Below are 17051 nucleotides of genomic sequence, written 5' to 3'. Positions count from 1 at the left end.
CACGATGACAAACTCAACGACAAAGACGGCATTACGTGCCGGGTCTGGCTTTTGGAGATGCTAGAAATTTTGTACAAGGAGGGTCCACTTGCGGACGTTAGATGTGGAGGGAATATGAAGATGTTAGAAGAGGTGGTGAAACAGTGGGGGAATGGGCTTGACGATGGGGCTGCGAGGAATGTACAGCCTAGGCCTGTCGAAAATTAGATCTGACACAAGTAGAGAATGAGCTTTCTGGATCGAACATGTATCGCTATGGCTATCTATGCATCTGATTGCCAGATACGTATCCGTACCTGGCCATTGTAGGCCTATACACAATGTAGCACACCGCCTGCCACACACAGCACCCATACGCCCAAGCCAACCATAATTCTGCCACCAAAATCTCGACATTTTCCCCTCCCACCGCCTAATTTTTCCCTCCTCTTCCCCTCACGAGTCACCACCATATATTGACAGTTAATTTCGCTAATACCAAAAACACAACCTAATCTCCAATCATGCGGGTACATCTTGACACCTACATTTTGTTCCAAGAAATAAACTAACGCAGTAATATCCAGATAATAAACCCCCAAGACGCAACCCTAACAAACATCGAAGTCCTCTCCTACCTCTCATCCAACCCCCCACGGCGCCCGCCAAATGCACCCCCAGGAGTGAACCAGAAACATTGGATCCCGAGCCCAGATCTCCGGGACCATAATACCGTTGTTAAGGAGGTATGTCCTCCTTCTTCCGAAACGGTCTTGTATCGCTTCCGTATCCATGTTCCCAATTGGAGCGGGAAAATGAAAAGAACAGGACAGAGCAGAAAGCGTTCAATTCCACGCATAGTTGTATATGAATACTAACCATGGAACTTCACGGTAGATACACAACTATGCCTCACGTCTCTCCCCGCATCTCCTCCGATACCCGCAATATGCATCCTCGGACTTGAAAGCGGAAACCGGCGAAACGCCCTTGGATAATGCGCTGCGGGAACTTATTGCCCGGTTACAGCCCTATGGACTGACGAAGGGCGAAGTGCTTATGATTGTTAATTTGGGAGTGGGTGTTCCGGCTGCTGCGCCTGGTGCTGGTGCTGGTGAGGAAGGGGAGGCTCACGAGGGAGAAGGGGAGGGGGAGGGAGAAGGTGAGGGGATGGATGTTGATGGGCAGGATGCTGATGGGGGTGGGGAAGGGGACGACTCTGCAGCCGTAACTGGGAATGGGGTTGAGGAGGTGGAACAAATGGCGAACGGCGATGGTGAGGGTGAGGGTGAGGCTGGGGCGGAGGGGGAAGGGGAAGGGGAAGAGGGTGAGGCGGGTGATTATGGTGCTCTGGCGCTGATTGATACGGTTATTGAGGAACGAGAACAGCGACTGAGCGATGAGAACGTCTTAGAGATTCTGGCGATTATCCGGGAGACGCTAGGCGCTGCAACGACATAAATGGAGTGCATATATTGGGAGATGCTTGTGTATGATATCTTTTTTGGTCATGTATATACTGGACTTGGGCGTTAGAGGACACGGATAAAAAGTACGGAGTACTGATTCGATGATCAATTTACTGCTGCTGCAGCTATACGCATCGCTTGCATCTATTTGGTATCTTCGAGAGAGAAGGAAAAAACGGCAAAAATATGAACCGTACGCCAACCGTAGAGAGAAAAACAGACCAATGCCAACGATATAGCTCACGGAAGTCCGGTGAGACGTAAAGTAGAGGATACGAGATTAGAATTCTCTCCCCTTAATCAGACTCCCCCACTGATTATAGACGGGCCCGCCATATTCGCCTCCATCTTCTTCGCCGAATTTTCCAAAATCGTCGTCGAATATGTCGCGCTCAAATCCGGTGCAAACCTCCGGATAGTCAATCCACTCACCCTTGTCTGTCCAGACACCTCCCACACCACCGCGCATATCCCAGAAATTCTGGCCAAGGAGCGCACTTTGGGCGGCATCGAATCCTGAGTGTGAGCGCATATATTTGCGCAAAAGGCCACGAGCCCAGGGGAAGTACCACATTTTCGACCACCATGTGTCACGGACAATTCTTTTGTCTTGCGCAGTCATGTGTACAAGAACTGGAACTTCCGCAGAATGGACATTCGTCATTAGAGGAATATTGCTCCATGAGCGATTGGTTGGGAGCCTATCCATAGTTTCATTCCACGGAGGGTTGATGTACTCGTGCTTGTTATATTTTGGCTGTTTGAATGGGTTGCCCAACTTGTGATCAGATACATCCTCCGGGATCAAAAGGCGGCTTTCGCGGGGCACGCGGTGCTCCATTTGTGCGGTTGATGTTTTTGTGACATTGTTATATCGCAGCCATTCAACATCTCCTTTAGCATTGACGGTGTCGAAGAATAGACGGGACTCAAAATCCACACCGATTCCATATTCGTACCGTTGACCGGGTTCAAGGTGCGGGGGTACACCAGTCATATTGGTAGCCTCAGAAATCCCAATCCATCGGTACATCAGTTCCCAGAAGCCGTTGGCAGTTCTCCGTCGTTCGAGCTCACGCACATATTCTTGCCTGCCATACATCTGCGTCAATGCCAGGTAATCGCCTTCGGTATCCCGGTGCTCCTCGACGAAGCGCAAAACCTGCGCATAGATCAATTTTAGATCCGCTACTTGCCCAATAACAGCACCCGGCTTGAGCCATTTTGGCCGGGTCAAGTGGCCCTCCGTATCCGTCTTCCACCCGTAAATATCCGGAGGTAGAGTAGACCCAGGAACACTGCGACAGCCAGGATCTTCCGTAAGGTTGCCAAAGCACTCCTTGCTTGCGGAGAAAATCACACGCTGAGAGTACTTCTGCAAAGTTTCCACTCCATCCTTGCGGAATGGCCGGTCTACCGTCACCATTCCATACTTCTCGAGCAGTTTGGCGTTCATCTCGCGCAAAAGGTCTTGATACCGCTTAACGAGGACCTCCGGCGGAAGCTGGAAGAAAATGTCGAAGCCATCCACGATCAGGACTATATCATTGTCCTGCAAACCTGGGGTATACGCTAAATAGTTGTATATACCAGTAATTCTATCCACCATGTAGTCATGCCCCGCCGAGCCTGTCGGCAGTTCTCTACCATAGCGGACCAGCGTTGGCGGCGGATAGTTCAAAATCATAGCCGAAGTCAAAGTACGGCATAGTCCGGGATTGCTCCGTGTCGCCGGCAGAACAAGGTGGAAAGAAGAGTTCTTCTTTTGTAATTCGTCCAAGAATGTATGGTTATGTGTGGTGAGTGATAGTCTCGGTGAAATGACTGTGGCGTCTTCAGGCTTTTCATGAAAAGGATGGTACGAGGGGTACTGGAGCCAGTGGTTGACATCCGGCTAGGGACGTCAGTTTCTTTCTTTTTTTCTTTTTTTTTTTTTTTTTTATGGCAAGGGTTATAGAGGGGAAAGCTTACTTCGCGAGGGCCTCGCAGAAAAAGATACATCACAAGAAAACATGTTGCGACGACCAGAGCCACCCGCGTCGGTCGCGGCCGCGGACGGGGGTTATAGCTCTGCTGCAGGAACCGGTTGGCGGACAATCGCCAGGAATTGTATTTCTCCTCCCAGGGACCAGCCAGAGAGGCATCCATGCCGCTGAGCAAGCCGCGGGAGGCCATCTCGACAACTGCGGTGATTGCTGAGAGCAAGGGGGATCGTCGATTCAGCTGTGGGACAGGAACAGGAAAAAGTTGAAGATGAACATTCCGGCGCGAACGTGGTGACCGCAGAGAGCGAGGGAAACTTTCTCCCGTGGGTACAGGATGAGCTGGGGCTTAAGAAGAAAGGGCGATGATCAACGAGAGTGCAAAGAGGCCATGTTGCAGAATGCAGAGTTGCAGTCAACTCAGACCGGGCGATGTGATGACGACAACTGCGATCGCCACGACCGGCCGACTCTGCAACAGCACCGAGTTTCAGGCCAACGTCGCTAATTAAACTATGGATATCTCTGCAGGTGCCTGCAAATTGCATCAAACTGTCCCCTTCAACTGCCTCTTGTCCTCTCTCTCCCTCCTGAGTCCTCGCGAAACAGTCCCTCAATAGCCAACGCCCCCAAATAAGCTTACTCGTGTCATTGATAGCTCTCGGCCTATTTTTACTAGCGGTGGCCGCGTAATCAGACCCCAGCTCGTGTCGTTTCAGGTTGACAGCCCTACCTAGTGCCTCAATTGGTGGATTTGATGGGCTGGCCACCACCGTGTAGCAGGACGATCTTTGGATCCCTGTCCCACGGCAACCGAGGGGCTTGGAGGTTGGCGGTTCCTGGCGCAGGACACTGGGTGCCACATAATTGTTCGCGGTATAGTTCCTGGTCTCCGCAGTTTTCATTATTAGCACGGCACTGCTTCCTAGACACCAAGTCTATATCAAATTCGCTCGTTAAATCTTTGCAGCTACTAATAAAGGACAATGCCAGTAAAGACACCACGTATGCCATGACAAGGTATATATAAAAAAAAGAGGCCCATCCAAACTCCATGTACATAAGACCGGCGAACACAAGTTACTCCAAGTAGATCTCCTCCCGCAACCGCTGCAGGTTACGGAAAATCCCACCTCCAGGGCCCTCGCTCACCTGTCTCTGATGGCCCCTTGTAGAGCCATGACTCCCCTGGGCCAGCTGCTCGGACTGTGCGGCCGCCTCAATCACCCTCTTCCGCTCCTCAACCATCTTCATCAACCCCTCCACAAATCGCATCCTCGCCTTCTCCTCCGCCGTTCCCTTCCACACCATTGCCAGCGTCCGCACGGCCTCAGCCCTGCGCATCGCAGCCTCAACCCCACCTTCGCCCCCCAGAAGCTCCGTGATCTCCCCGCGCAGCTTCTTCGCCACCTCCTGCCCTTTCTCCTCGCGGCTGTGACTATCGGTGCCCGGCTCCGGCGCTGAAACAGATATAAACGAGGACGTAATTGAAGTCTCGGACGGTGGGAGCGGCCACTCCATTGCATCGCCAAAGGTCTTCACGACCTCTTCCAGGCGTGCGCGTACCTGGTTCAGTGTCCGGAGGTTTGTGACGTAGACCGGTTCGTCCTTCTTTTCTTGTTGTCCCTCCTTTTGGGCCTCGTTGTGTTGTTCGTTTTCCTGTTCTTTTCCTTGTTCTTCTCCTCCTTTTGTAGATGCAGACGACTTGGTCTCCGCTTTAGTCGTAAACTTCTCAATTTCCTCCGCTAACCCTTCCGTTACCAGATCGGAGAGTGTTATTGTCTCGCCGCGGAGAACCTCAACCTCATATGCGAGCCGGTTGCCGCTGCGTAGGATTTCATCGGTGAGTGATGTAAGATTCGTTGAATGGCGGACATTCTGGGCGTTTGTCTGAGAGAGGAGGGATTGAACGCGGGAGGAGAGCTCGGTGAGGTTCACGGGGCGAGTGGATTGTGACTGTGACTGTGATTGCGATTGCGAGGACTGGAGGGACAATGGCGGGAGGGCATCGTTGAGGAAGTCGACGGCATCGAAGGACGGGTCTGTATAATCAGGGTTCGGTGGATTCGTCGTGGATGCGTATGGCAGCGCAATATTGGGTGTTTTTGAGGGGGCCATTCCTGGGATCGTGGGTTTGGTCTTATGGAAGATGGTTTCTATCGGTTGGCATTCCCAGAGCAGTAAATGTCCAGGCGGGCCCCGGGTGATTGCTGTACCTGGGCGAGATTGGGGTCCCCACATTGGCCTCGAGCATAGACTCACCGCCCGCCTTTACTACATTTGCTTTCTCGCTCAATATATTGTTAACTCATTATCTTTATTTCACTTTACTATTATTGTTAAGGATGTATTCCTCAATGACGAGCGCATTTACTAGACATATGTACGTTTTGACGGCTACGGAGAATGCCGCGATTTCATGAAAATAATTAATACACATCACGTCAAAAGAAGGCGGGTATCGTAGTTCAACCAAAAACAAAGACAGGATATCATGGGCCAAACATATTAAAGGCGTTCCAAATTATTGCCGTTATTCATACCCACTTATACAAGCGCCGGAGCGTCGCGTTTAGATGTCCTCCACCACGCGGGCGTTGATCGCGTGCTGGAATCCATCTTGGAACCCATCATTTTGTTGTGGGGCATGACGGCTGGGTCCTTCGCCGGCGTTTTCGGCAGTTGCCAGTTGCTGCTGCACAGTCTGGTTTGTCGCGGGAAGGAAGATGACCTTGCTGTTCGCCGTCTTAGCCATGGCTTGCATCGCCTCAAGGTATCGGATCTGCATAGCGGGAGCAGAAGAAAGAATATCGGCAGCCTGAGATGCAATTAGCAACTATCTGGAGAACTTGGAGTTGGGTGACATACCTGGCGCATAAGCTTGGCAGACTCGACTTCGGCGCGAGCAGCAATAACCTTACTCTCACCGATACGCTTGGACTGGGCGGCCATGGACAGAGAATCCTGGAGGTCATCGCTGAAGATGATGTCCTTGATAAGCATGGACTCAACGTTGACACCCCAGCCTGCAGCCACTTCCTCGATGATCTCGGATGTTGACTGGGCGATCTCCTCACGGCGTTCGATCACATCCTGGAGGACGCGCGCACCGATGACATGGCGCAGTGTAGTCTGGGTACGCTCCACGAGCGCCTGGCGAATGTTGGAAATACCGAATGCGGACTTGTGAGGAGAGACGACTTGGTAGTAGATGACGGAGGTCAAATTCAGGGTCACGTTGTCCTTGGTCATACAGATCTGGCGAGGCACTTCGACAATCTGGATCTTGACGTCGATTGTGACGAGTCGCTCACTAAGAGGGTTAACCTTGACAAGACCAGGGTCCACAGCGCGTTCAAATCTAAAGACAAAGTTAGCCACTCATCCTAGTTTCAACATCAGATATACATACCGGCCGAAACGCGTCACCAATCCGACTTCACCTTGCTGGACGGGCCTGTAGGGGTTCGGGCAAGGGCAGCAGGGGATAATTCCCAGCCCTCCGACACATTCTCCGATGCTGTGCTCTATCAAAATGAGACGCTTGGTCAGCTACTGAGCAACGGATTCTTTTTTTTTTCCCGGGTTCGACATACTGAACGAGGCGTACCACCCGTGCGCTTCGGGGCTGCTGTCGTCGTGCTGGATCACCGAGGCGTATTTTGGCTGCAAATCAGACAAGCGCGGGGGCTGAACCTCGACAAGAGGATGGTCGGGGTTGTGATGCGGGTGGGCAGGAGCTTTGCCGTTGACGTTTGAAGGAACTGCGGCGCTTTGTTCAGCGGACATCTTGAGGGTGCGACTAGTTGCGGATAAATAATTTGAGTTATGTTGCGGTTGATGAAAGTCCACTATATCCTTGTGAATGGACTTTTTAGGGACCAGAGCTCGAATGACAAAAAGAAAGGGCGACTCTGGGATTTAAGTAGGCAACTCCGCAGCTTGGTTCTTGGATGGATGACACGGTCGGGAAACACGGCGCATTGGGGGTACGCCATGTTTGCGGCAATCCATCCCCTGGGCAGTGCAACTAATATGCGGAGACGCCCAGAGCAGCTCTGGATTGGACCTGCCAACGAAACAGCCTCCGCCCCCAAGGCTGAGCCCAGAGTGGGTCGATATTCCTCCGTTGGTTCAGTCGTTGTTGCTTACAGGCGATTCGTCGAGCAACTTAACCCAAGGTCTTGCTAGTTTTCTGATCTTAGCCATGAGCCATCGTAAACGCTCACGGCGTATCGCATCGGGTTCTCACATTCTGACATCATTCTGGGTTCTGGAAGCTCGAGCACAGCCGCAGCCAGCCAACCAGTCTGTTGGAGGCTTGCAGATGTCATGTGAGCCGGGAGAATTCAATTCATCGTCTCTCGTGTAACTTGGTGACCTGTCAGTGTGCTGTCTGGGACACGGTGCATTCTTCCGCCTTCCTGCATTCTCAACAAGCTCAGTGCTATTGATGTTTTCTGAGATCGAGTGCGTCCTGCTTCCGCGGAGACAGAAGTCAAAGTTTCAGTTAGCGCCAAGTCCCATACATCTGCGCCCGGGAGTTTCTGGGCGACGGGCGCAATGCGGCTGTGCTCCACCAGACCAAGGTTCCTTGGGATGACCTCGTATCACCAGATTAGTGAATCGGCACTCTTCCCGGCCTAGGCAGACAGCTGCATGTGGCCATGCATCGATGACGATGTAGTCATTCCCGAATAATGCTTTTGTTGCGCCAGTAATTTTACCCGGCGTAAATGGGAATGCCCATGGTGCATGGAGTGGTTCATCAAATGGGGCCCAGGTACTTTGGGTTCTTTCCAGGGCAGGCATATGGGGATATCCGCTGCGCAGGTGCACAAATTGGTGTATCAGGGTGTCTGAACTCACTGTTTGAGGTCCTCCTTGAGGTTCACGGCATACTCCTGGTCATCTATGCATAATACTGGCTGATGACCTTCTCTTTCTGGATCTTTTTGAGGTGCGGTATGTATTCTCCTTGCGGGGGAATTGCATATCGATCATGGAAATACTGAGCTAGCCCGTTGGTATGTTTCTTAGCGATGGGTGCAATATCTGGTTTAACATTCTGCACGTAGGCTAGTCTCGGTGTTGATATATATCGGTCAATAGAGTCCTAGAAACATAAGTGCGCATATAATGTTAAGGCGACGCATTGAACGAACCATTTATCGAGACTCGACACATGCTCAGTTGAGCTGGTATGAAATATAAGCAATACTGTCAAAATGTTTGCCTTATCTCTTTGGTCGCACCTAATAAGTCCGCTACTGGACGAGAATATTCCTGGATGCGAGCAATATATCCAAAGGCTCATATAATTAATCTAATTAGAGTTTTTCAATAAGAAGCATCATTGGTCTAGTGGTAGAATTCATCGTTGCCATCGATGAGGCCCGTGTTCGATTCACGGATGATGCACTTTCTTTTTTTCTTTTAATTTTTCAGCCGACCACCACCCCTCGCCATCATAGCCAAACCCTGTCCCTGCCATGCAGACAGCTTCCTATTTTGCCAAGGTCTCCCTCGTGCCTTCCGTGTGTAGAACGCCCGTCGCTCCTTCCTGAAAGACAAGAATGAAGCGCGTCAGCTTCCTTTTCTATGGTCAGATTTGTAGCGTCTTCTCATCGATAATGCGCATTATTTGCAGCATCCCAAGTTATATGCCTAGCTAAATTACCCCCCTGCGGTGTAGGTATACATACTTATACTAGGTTGGGAGGTATACAATGAATGCTTTCCCAGCTCATATATTCCTCCATCGTGCCTTCCTCGACACTGGTTCGTGGTTTGAAGGCAATTGCGATGGGCCGGGGTCCGTTGGTTCCTGCCTAGCCCAGTGACGCTGACGGGAGCGTACTGCGCCTGCCTATTACGAAGATACTCAAGAGAGAAGGTGCAATGGAGAGCATGAATACCATCGCTCCTTCCTTATAGTTTCAACAACTAGATGGCAAGAGCTCATGTTTTCCTAAATCCATATGGAAAGCGTGATGGCGGTTTATAATAATTTGAACCATTGCGATTTTGGACGTCTGAGAAGATATGGCTGTATTCAAGTAGCAATTTGACTGCCAGCTGGGGTATGTATTCTTCTAGCATATATAGGTATGCTTATTTCCGATATACCACGCAATACGGGTATACTAACCACACCATTGATCAAGCTACCATGCGTTTCATCTTGGCTGCCATGCCAGGAGAGCCTCCTGATGCTGTCGCTGCTGTGGTCACACTATGAGCGACCGGGAGGTCGGCCAGGGATTCAATACATTCTCATGCTGGAGTTAATATATATATATATATCTATAATAAATAAAAAAAGAAAAAGAAAAGAAAGAAATAAACTGACAAAGTGCGAATGGCATATGCAGGTTGGACGTTACATGTACATTTCAATTTGTAGAACCCCCGCCTGTCCGTGATAAGGATGTACAGGGACAGGACTGCAGGAGCCGGTCTTCGGGTGTGGACTGCGGAGGATAGGGTTTCCATCCCTCTGTCCTCCAAGGACCAGACTCGGGGTCCCGGGGAGATCATTACTCTGGAGGCTCGTATGTTTCCCCTAGCTGCCGATTGACACGCCATCTCAAGCATTATTGGTGTACTCGGCGACTTCGGAAAAGAATCTATGCCCACACCCATTACCCACTCCTTGCACACCACCAGGCCCGACTGTTGGAATCGCCCCCTCCCCTGCCTTTTCCGGACTATGATCAACTTGTATGGTGGAAGGCTCACCCAGGCACACTCAAAGGGCCCTCAGGGTAATAACAGGGCTTTTCTGGTAGAGTGAATGCCCTGTCAAGTGTTCAGCTGGGAACGACACTAGGCGGCGCTGAACCAGCTTTGCAGTCGCGTCTGGCTTACTGCACTGCAGGATGAAGTCTAAACAGAGTACAGAACGCTAATTTCCCCTGGGCGGCTCATTGAGCGATCACTTGTGGAGATGGGGGGGCCTTCGAACCATTACGCGGCCGATAAGAGCGTGGCTGCACAGCCTACAGTATTACTCCTGAGCCCTCATCTTCTTGTCTGCACTTTGCCAAAAGCCAACTCCAACAAGCTTCACCTGAGACAATCGCCGCATGAATAAGGCCTATACTCATAACCCATGGCAATGGCGTTCAGATCACCTTCCACACCAAGGATTTCCCGATCCTTCAGCATCGCTGCCCTAGTAATCTTCTTCATTGTCTACTTCACCTCTCGCGTGCCGCAAGTCGTAAACTCCCACCTCCACGACATCTCCTACGAGCCATACTTCCAGCGCCAATTCCAGGCTTTCGTCCTCACCGCATCATGTGGCCGATACACCAGTGATGCAGCCTCCCAATTCGACTCCAACACCCTCACCATAGTCCCCAACCGTCTCGGTACACCGGAGTGCAATGCCGTGACGACCAACCAACTGCGCCTCAAGCCCCCCGCCTCTCTTACCGCCGAAGCAGAAGCAGAAGAGCAGAAAACAGGACACACGAGCCATAGCGCCGGGACAAAGGATAGCCTATACCGCGAGAAATACGCACAAGTCCTCGACGCATGCGCAGCCGGGTCGAAAGCGAAATGCCTCATCCTGGAAGACGATGTTGTCTTTTTGCATAGCCCCGAGCGTACGCGCGAGGTCTTGATCGAGAACACGATGCCGCTATTTAATGACGGGGAGGATGATGTGTTTGACTGCACGAAAAGAGGGTTTGGGTGGCTGCCGAGTACGCATACGGGGATGGGCAGCCAGTGTCGGGTTTTTAGCAAGGGTTCGGCCAAGTGTATGAGCTCATGTCTGAGAGGACGTGCGGGGGTTACGGGACATGCTGGCTCTGGTGACCCGGGAGCTGCGTCAAATTTGGGTATTGGGCTGGCAAACTGTCAGATCAAGTGCGGGTTGGAGCAGAAGAGATTCTTGTTGGTGGTTCATGGGGGATTAGGGTCGACCATGGAGCGGCCTGAGATTGACGCTTGAATTTCTATATTGTGTGTATAGTTATATTTAACGACTAATAATTGTATATAATTAGTATAATAATGAATACTTTAATGGCTATGGGGAAGTTGACGAATCAAGCAATTCATTATGGAAGTGGATTGGTAAAGTCGCAATAATTCCGGATCACCGAGCTGCTCGTTCATGCCTTCACCCTGACTACCCGTTATAGAAATTACCAGGGTAGCTGCAGAGGGGTAGGTAGGTTGTCACCCAAGACAGGTTCCGCGGTTCCAATGTCCCTGAATAGGTCAGTATAAGATAGCCCCAAGTCTCTCACCCGATGGTATATAAGACTTACCCAGGACCCCGCGGTGCCCAGTACTGCCCAGTCTTGCTGATATCAAAGTCATCAATAAAAGCCGCAAGTGACTTTGCAGCTTCATCCGGAGTGACAGCTAGACAGAAACTGCGTCAGAAGAGTCATAGATGAGTAACGTTACACAAACTCACCTCCACCAGCATCCCAATACTTATCAAACCCCACGCCCTTCGTCATCTCCGTCCGCATGAACCCCGGATGGACCAGACCCACGGCAACGCCGCTAGGTTTCAGATCCAGACTCAGTAACTTCCCCACCATGTTGAGGGCCGTCTTGCTAGCGTGATGGCCATAGTTGCCGCCGCCCTCTTTCTCATGGCGGAGTGTGATGCTGCCGCTTTCGCTGCTCACGAGAATAACCTTGCTGCCCTCGCCGAGAAAGCCAGATTTGGCCAGCCTCTGGACTACGAACACCGGGGCGATTGCGGATGTGGTGTACATCTGCACTTGCTTGTCCCAGTCTGGAGTGTCGAAGGATTCGAGGCCAAAGTACCCCGCTGAGATGATGACGGTTGCGAGTTTTGTTGACGAAGGGAGCTGCGAGACTAGTTTGTCGCCGACGTCTGGCTTTGTAAGGTCGATGTTTTGGAGCCAGGAAACCCGGGCTTGAGAGTCGGGTTTCTTGTCGGATCGAGTTGTTGCAAAGACATGATGGGTGGAGGGGTTGGAGTCGTATAGAGCTCTGAGGGAGGCGCCTAGCCCTCTTGTAGCTCCGACTATGAGGATGTTTTTGCTCATTCTGACTATGCTGTTATTTATGTGAGGAAAATTGTTGAATTGGAAAGTTTTTTTTTTCACGTCGAGCTCATCAAGAATGTAGATGACTTGACGCAACCGCTCGTGTAAATGACGTAAGTCATCACAGTTCCAAGGTGAGGCTGATGTACATTTATACATCGCCAACTGCCGACAAACAAAAAGATATTAATTTTTTTCACGTATCCGAGAGGGCACTCGTGAAACTACAATGATCGCTCATGCCATATTCGGGTTTGGATTTCACTGCCCCAGTGTGCCGGCTTAGGCGCCCATCTAGTCCCTCTCACGTTGACATTGTATATCAGACTATCCGAAAGGCTTTATACAGGCGGCCGGGATTTTACGAGTAGGGAGCATGGCTGGAAACGCCATAAACTTGTGTAGGGCACCCGAACTTAGCCCACTAGTTGCAGCCATGGTCGAGGTCAGCCGTCCAGATGGAAGTCAATAGCGTTGCGGACCCTCAAGGTCGATAAGGCGCATGATAAAATCAGCCTTGGCTAAAAGAATTAACATTGGGTATGGGCCGACCGAGTGTTCGTGCTACAAATTTGTGATCAGCACAAGGTCAGTTTGAAGTGGATATTGTTCCCCCTCCAGGGCTCGCCAGCATGACTAAAGATGCGGCGAGTAAGAGCTACACTGGGGCCAACGCAGAAGTCCGAATCCGAGAGGACAATGCGAGGGAGGTGTTAAGGCAGTTGTCTAACGTAGTATATGCTTCGCGCAGGGAGCTTGGTGGAATGAAGTTCCTCAAGCTTCACAAGCTGCAGAGGCACCTGCTTGTCTGACAATGAAGCCAGCAGTGACCAAGGGATCGGACTGACAGCTTTCTCATGAGGGTGTATTTTTAATCAACGGGATCTTGTCATTGCTTGAATAGACATGTACACGAGGTCGAGACTGTGACCGCGGAGAGCTTGCAACCGCCAAAGCTATTGGTTCAGTTTAGGAGAATTCGAGTATCGTCGATTTGTCAGAGACCCAGAGTCGAAACACGAATGTCGACAACCGGGGTGGTGCAAATGTGGATTTGTCGTTGTAGATCGATCGGTCACAATCAACCAAGAGTCCAAGACAAGCATGAAAGAAGGAGAGGATCGACGGCTGGGGACAGACAATATCAGAGACAACGCTAGTCCCGGATGGGACTAGCCCGACATAAACCCGCGCCAGGCGGTCGGTCGACAGCGGCAGAGAAGGGGCCCAGCATGACGAAAACAGGATTCTGAAGCACCGAGTGCATCCCAGCCCTTTGTTCTGGACGTTTAAATCCGTTTCCCAGTGCTTGCAAAGCTGGGGTGGCTGTCCCCATGTCGGTTTATACTTGATAATGAGTTCTCTTCTGCACCTGATATCCTCCCATGTGAAAAGAGCCCGCGCTTCCGGCCTGAGGAAGCAGGCAGACCCCGATAAGCGTGCCACCTTCAGGCACAGGGTGTTTCCGTCTTCTTCCTCGTTGTCAGTGTATGTTGGTCCTGTCGTGGGTCTAGGGCTGTTACTTATTTGTGCTAATAATCATTTTAGTGTCGCGAAAGTTAAGAACCCAATACCCACCTCGACGCCATGGGATCTCCTTCCGGTAGAGCTTCAGATCATAATATTCGCCCACTGCGGGATCGCAGATCTTCTCACGCTGAAATTGGTTTGCAAAGCCTTCAATCAAATACTCAGTACGCATGAACAATTGATTGCGCGGCAATACCTCCGCCAGCGCCGCCATGGGACTCTCCCGGCCCCGCTAGACGACGAAAGAATATATACCTGGAAACCGGAGGATGATGTCGTCCTCTTGTCGGACCTCTTCCCCCCGACAATGAGTGCAAAAGGTGGCCAGCTCTGTACCTTCCGCTATTTATCTAGTTTTCAAAGGCGGGAGAAGCTCTGCTCAAGGCTGTGTTATTACCTTGCGGACCGGATCGTGAAACGATTTGCTGATGTCGAGTCGACGTTTATGAAAACTTCTTTCCCTTCAAGAACCAAACGTGCAGAGTTTATAAGAAAAGCAATCGCGAGGGTCTGGTCTTATCTTTCACCACTCATGTAAGTTCACCCTGTTATTAAGCTCCACCTGAAAATGCTAATGCCGATTGATCTACTAGGTACTATACCTTATACTTCCTCGAGTCGTATGCCGATGCCAGACGCGAGCAGACCAACATCCTTTTGCGCGATTTCGAGGCTGGAAGACTACCTGTCCCAATACCGCCAGATGTCCGCAAGAATCTGTACATGGGATTACAAAAAAAGATCATCCAGGCACCCCCATTCACGGATACGTCTACACTCATATCAACCAACCATTGTATGCGGCTCCTGGTCTTGTGGTTGCGGGACACCGTACCTCCGGACGAACCGAATATCTCAGACGACAGTTGGATTGGCTCACTGCTGGCTGTGTCGCCTTTCCAACGTATCGTGGAATATTTCTCGGCGGAAATAGGAGACGGTGGCAATCAGCGAGTGCAACGCAGAGTCTTTATGCGCAATTTCCACAACGACATCACGTTGACTGAAAATGATGAAATGAACTCGCGGGTGTTCGAGAGCGCACCTAACGTACACCTTCACCGCTCGGTTCAGGATGTCTGGTTTGATGTGGCTGCGGCTGAATTGGAATCGCGAAGAGCGATAAACCATAAGAAAGAACGCGTAATGCTTCATCCTCAGGTGCCTTTTCTATTTGGTTGCCCCGGTTGCAAGCCCGGCCTATCCGATGGTTGGTATACTCTGCAAAATACGGATGTCACGGTTTCTGATGGAAGTTAACCTTTTGATTTTGTCATGTTCTCTTGTATTTTTTCTTTTGGGCATTATATCTCCCACGGGCTGCGGCGTTTTTTTAAAGAACATGGACCACGGATGTGCAGTTTGTTTTATGCATTGCGATAGGCGCGTTGTTTCCCTGGGGTCTTGAGCTTTTTGTGTTTCCATCATGGCGGATGTTATTTGCATATAACATAGCACAGGTCTTATTGTCATCTATGATTTTAACTATCGAGGGCGCTCAATCACCTGAGACCTACCCGTACTATTGGCTGATTGGTGGTGGCACCGCCACCTTTGGCACCAAAATTCCTGACGTCTAGAACTTGAGCATATCCTAGTTATTCGTATGTAAACCTTCAATGAGGTCAATGGTTGGGTTTGACGTTCAGTTAGCTGTAGCGGAGGAACCCTAAGCCCTGATAGCAGCCTTTCTTGGCACGTGGTACCTATGTTTGTTTGGTTTGTCTTTAGTCGCGTCTTGAGCCAAATCCAGTCGATCCAAGAGAACATAAAACAGAGATTATCATCTATTAATCGGCCTGAAACTGGAGAATAGAGCAGGCGAATGGTATCGACATGTGATTTTAACAATTGTACCCTTTTTTACTTAAAAAAGAAAGGGACGCAGTAACCCAAGAACCAGCAATTCATATATAACCAAAGCCATCACCATGGCAAACCCACACCATCTACTGAACATCTCATGGACATCACATCGTCTCTCACCCCTCCACCATGGACTCGAGCATGATGATCTCCTCAACAATCCAGTCTCGCTAGAAACTTACGCCACCCGTCTTAGAGACCACCTCACCAACTCTCTCGCGGACGCGCAAGGCTGGCGCGCCGCGGAGGATGACCCAACAACAGCCCTATCAGCAATCGGCGCACTCCAATCCTGCACATGGGAACCCATCTCAAGCCTCTCCTTCTTGAGTCCGCAGGGTATCCATGAAGATAGGCCTCAGGACCAGGACCGGGAGCCAGCTGGGCTTCTCATAACGCTCTCTTACGAAACAATCACGTACAGAGCAGCCCTCCTCGCGCGGCCTGGCGTGCAACCACAGTCACAGAAAAAGGCGCGTAAGAGAGGTCGCCCTTCGAAATCATCATCGTCATCAACATACCTCCCACTGCTTCTCACGCGCCTCCCCAAATCCCTACGGGAGAGCTTCATCGCGTTCTTATCTTCTAATTTCGACACTTATGTTTCTTCTCTACGGATTTCATCCGCTGGGCTATGCGATATTTTGGAGAGTTATGTCGCGAGCGTGGCCTCTTCGACAAGCTCTAGCACGAGTGTGGAAGATGTCATTCGGGAAATGCAGCTCGCCCTCTCATTTGCACCGCCCATTGCGCCCTCGCTAAAGGCGCTGACTGTTAATATACCACGCGAAACATTGATGAATTTTCTACGGACGCCGAATTCTTCGATTGGCTCCAGTACCGGAGCGGGATCGGGGAGTTCTGTGCTGTCTGGTCTCTCTAAGTACTTACAGAAACATCTTGCTTTGGAGCTCGGACTGCCGTTACCATTTCCGACGAGTGCGACTGGCGGCAGTGGTTCTTTAGTCGGGGGTTATGTGCGGCTGACGAAGGTTGCTTGCGCTGGGTTTGTTGCTACAGGGGAGGGGAGGCTGAAAGTTGTTGCGAAGGCTGGAGAGGGAAGCGAGGATGAGAAGAATATGGGCGCGTTGAAAGGCGGGGAGGCATTGGTGAAGGCTATTTTAGAGAGGGCTGGATCAGGGTTTGATAGAGAGGGAGAACAAGGTTGATTTGATTGATTC

At 50.8% G+C, this 17051-nt stretch overlaps 8 protein-coding genes and 1 non-coding gene across 9 annotated transcripts; 5 read left to right on the top strand and 4 right to left on the bottom strand.

The window, feature by feature from the left end:
- The first annotated feature begins 414 nt into the window (after positions 1–414).
- ASPVEDRAFT_39274 (uncharacterized protein) lies at positions 415–1592 on the top strand. Its single transcript, XM_040811884.1, has 3 exons — positions 415–509; positions 567–725; positions 877–1592. Exons 1-3 carry the CDS (start codon positions 504–506, stop codon positions 1438–1440), a joined length of 729 nt encoding a protein of 242 aa, XP_040665659.1. The 5' UTR covers positions 415–503; the 3' UTR covers positions 1441–1592.
- A 136-nt stretch (positions 1593–1728) lies between these two features.
- On the bottom strand, positions 1729–3623 carry ASPVEDRAFT_126425 (glycosyltransferase domain-containing protein; the record flags this gene model as incomplete). Its single annotated transcript, XM_040806369.1, has 2 exons — positions 1729–3342; positions 3420–3623. 2 exons carry the CDS (start codon positions 3621–3623, stop codon positions 1729–1731), a joined length of 1818 nt encoding a protein of 605 aa, XP_040665658.1.
- An 887-nt stretch (positions 3624–4510) lies between these two features.
- ASPVEDRAFT_51191 (uncharacterized protein) lies at positions 4511–5548 on the bottom strand (the record flags this gene model as incomplete). Its single annotated transcript, XM_040814433.1, has 1 exon — positions 4511–5548. The coding sequence occupies one exon, from the start codon at positions 5546–5548 to the stop codon at positions 4511–4513; it is 1038 nt and encodes a 345-aa protein (XP_040665657.1).
- A 148-nt stretch (positions 5549–5696) lies between these two features.
- Positions 5697–7416, bottom strand: ASPVEDRAFT_39269 (slipin family protein). The gene is made up of 4 exons (XM_040811883.1): positions 7027–7416; positions 6843–6957; positions 6299–6791; positions 5697–6248 (listed from the first exon to the last, which is right to left on the bottom strand). Exons 1-4 carry the CDS (start codon positions 7217–7219, stop codon positions 6003–6005), a joined length of 1047 nt encoding a protein of 348 aa, XP_040665656.1. The 5' UTR covers positions 7220–7416; the 3' UTR covers positions 5697–6002.
- Positions 7417–8780: 1364 nt separating this feature from the next.
- On the top strand, positions 8781–8851 carry ASPVEDRAFT_t60. Its single transcript has one exon. It is a non-coding gene; the product is annotated as a tRNA-Gly (tRNA).
- A 1458-nt stretch (positions 8852–10309) lies between these two features.
- On the top strand, positions 10310–11666 carry ASPVEDRAFT_531095 (uncharacterized protein). The gene has a single exon (XM_040814748.1). It carries the CDS (start codon positions 10545–10547, stop codon positions 11391–11393), a length of 849 nt encoding a protein of 282 aa, XP_040665655.1. The 5' UTR covers positions 10310–10544; the 3' UTR covers positions 11394–11666.
- On the bottom strand, positions 11522–12474 carry ASPVEDRAFT_883784 (oxidoreductase, short chain dehydrogenase/reductase family superfamily; the record flags this gene model as incomplete). Its single annotated transcript, XM_040818304.1, has 3 exons — positions 11522–11656; positions 11716–11812; positions 11868–12474. 3 exons carry the CDS (start codon positions 12472–12474, stop codon positions 11590–11592), a joined length of 771 nt encoding a protein of 256 aa, XP_040665654.1. The 3' UTR covers positions 11522–11589.
- A 1236-nt stretch (positions 12475–13710) lies between these two features.
- On the top strand, positions 13711–15592 carry ASPVEDRAFT_70181 (uncharacterized protein). Its single transcript, XM_040816062.1, has 3 exons — positions 13711–13962; positions 14023–14538; positions 14598–15592. The coding sequence occupies exons 1-3, from the start codon at positions 13829–13831 to the stop codon at positions 15262–15264; spliced, it is 1317 nt and encodes a 438-aa protein (XP_040665653.1). The 5' UTR covers positions 13711–13828; the 3' UTR covers positions 15265–15592.
- A 343-nt stretch (positions 15593–15935) lies between these two features.
- On the top strand, positions 15936–17039 carry ASPVEDRAFT_81479 (uncharacterized protein; the record flags this gene model as incomplete). Its single annotated transcript, XM_040817049.1, has 1 exon — positions 15936–17039. One exon carries the CDS (start codon positions 15936–15938, stop codon positions 17037–17039), a length of 1104 nt encoding a protein of 367 aa, XP_040665652.1.
- Between the last annotated feature and the right edge of the window lie 12 nt (positions 17040–17051).

Source organism: Aspergillus versicolor (genome assembly GCF_001890125.1).
Source record: "Aspergillus versicolor CBS 583.65 unplaced genomic scaffold ASPVEscaffold_3, whole genome shotgun sequence".
NCBI lineage: Eukaryota > Fungi > Ascomycota > Eurotiomycetes > Eurotiales > Aspergillaceae > Aspergillus > Aspergillus versicolor.
This window is presented reverse-complemented; position numbering and strand designations above follow the sequence as displayed.

What these genes read in the sequence shown, in the direction of transcription:
- ASPVEDRAFT_39274 (XM_040811884.1), top strand. An exon ending in ATAATACCGTTGTTAAGGAG is followed by an intron (nt 726 to 876) that starts GTATGTCCTCCT and finishes ACTTCACGGTAG; the next exon opens with ATACACAACTATGCCTCACG.
- ASPVEDRAFT_39269 (XM_040811883.1), bottom strand. Translation starts at nt 7,219, where the DNA reads ATGTCCGCTGAACAAAGCGCCGCAGTTCCTTCAAACGTCAACGGCAAA. An exon ending in TTGGTGACGCGTTTCGGCCG is followed by an intron (nt 6,792 to 6,842) that starts GTATGTATATCT and finishes CTTTGTCTTTAG; the next exon opens with ATTTGAACGCGCTGTGGACC. An exon ending in CTGCCAAGCTTATGCGCCAG is followed by an intron (nt 6,249 to 6,298) that starts GTATGTCACCCA and finishes ATTGCATCTCAG; the next exon opens with GCTGCCGATATTCTTTCTTC.
- ASPVEDRAFT_531095 (XM_040814748.1), top strand. Translation starts at nt 10,545, where the DNA reads ATGGCAATGGCGTTCAGATCACCTTCCACACCAAGGATTTCCCGATCC.
- ASPVEDRAFT_70181 (XM_040816062.1), top strand. Translation starts at nt 13,829, where the DNA reads ATGAGTTCTCTTCTGCACCTGATATCCTCCCATGTGAAAAGAGCCCGC. An exon ending in TCTTCTTCCTCGTTGTCAGT is followed by an intron (nt 13,963 to 14,022) that starts GTATGTTGGTCC and finishes TAATCATTTTAG; the next exon opens with TGTCGCGAAAGTTAAGAACC. An exon ending in TCTTATCTTTCACCACTCAT is followed by an intron (nt 14,539 to 14,597) that starts GTAAGTTCACCC and finishes TTGATCTACTAG; the next exon opens with GTACTATACCTTATACTTCC.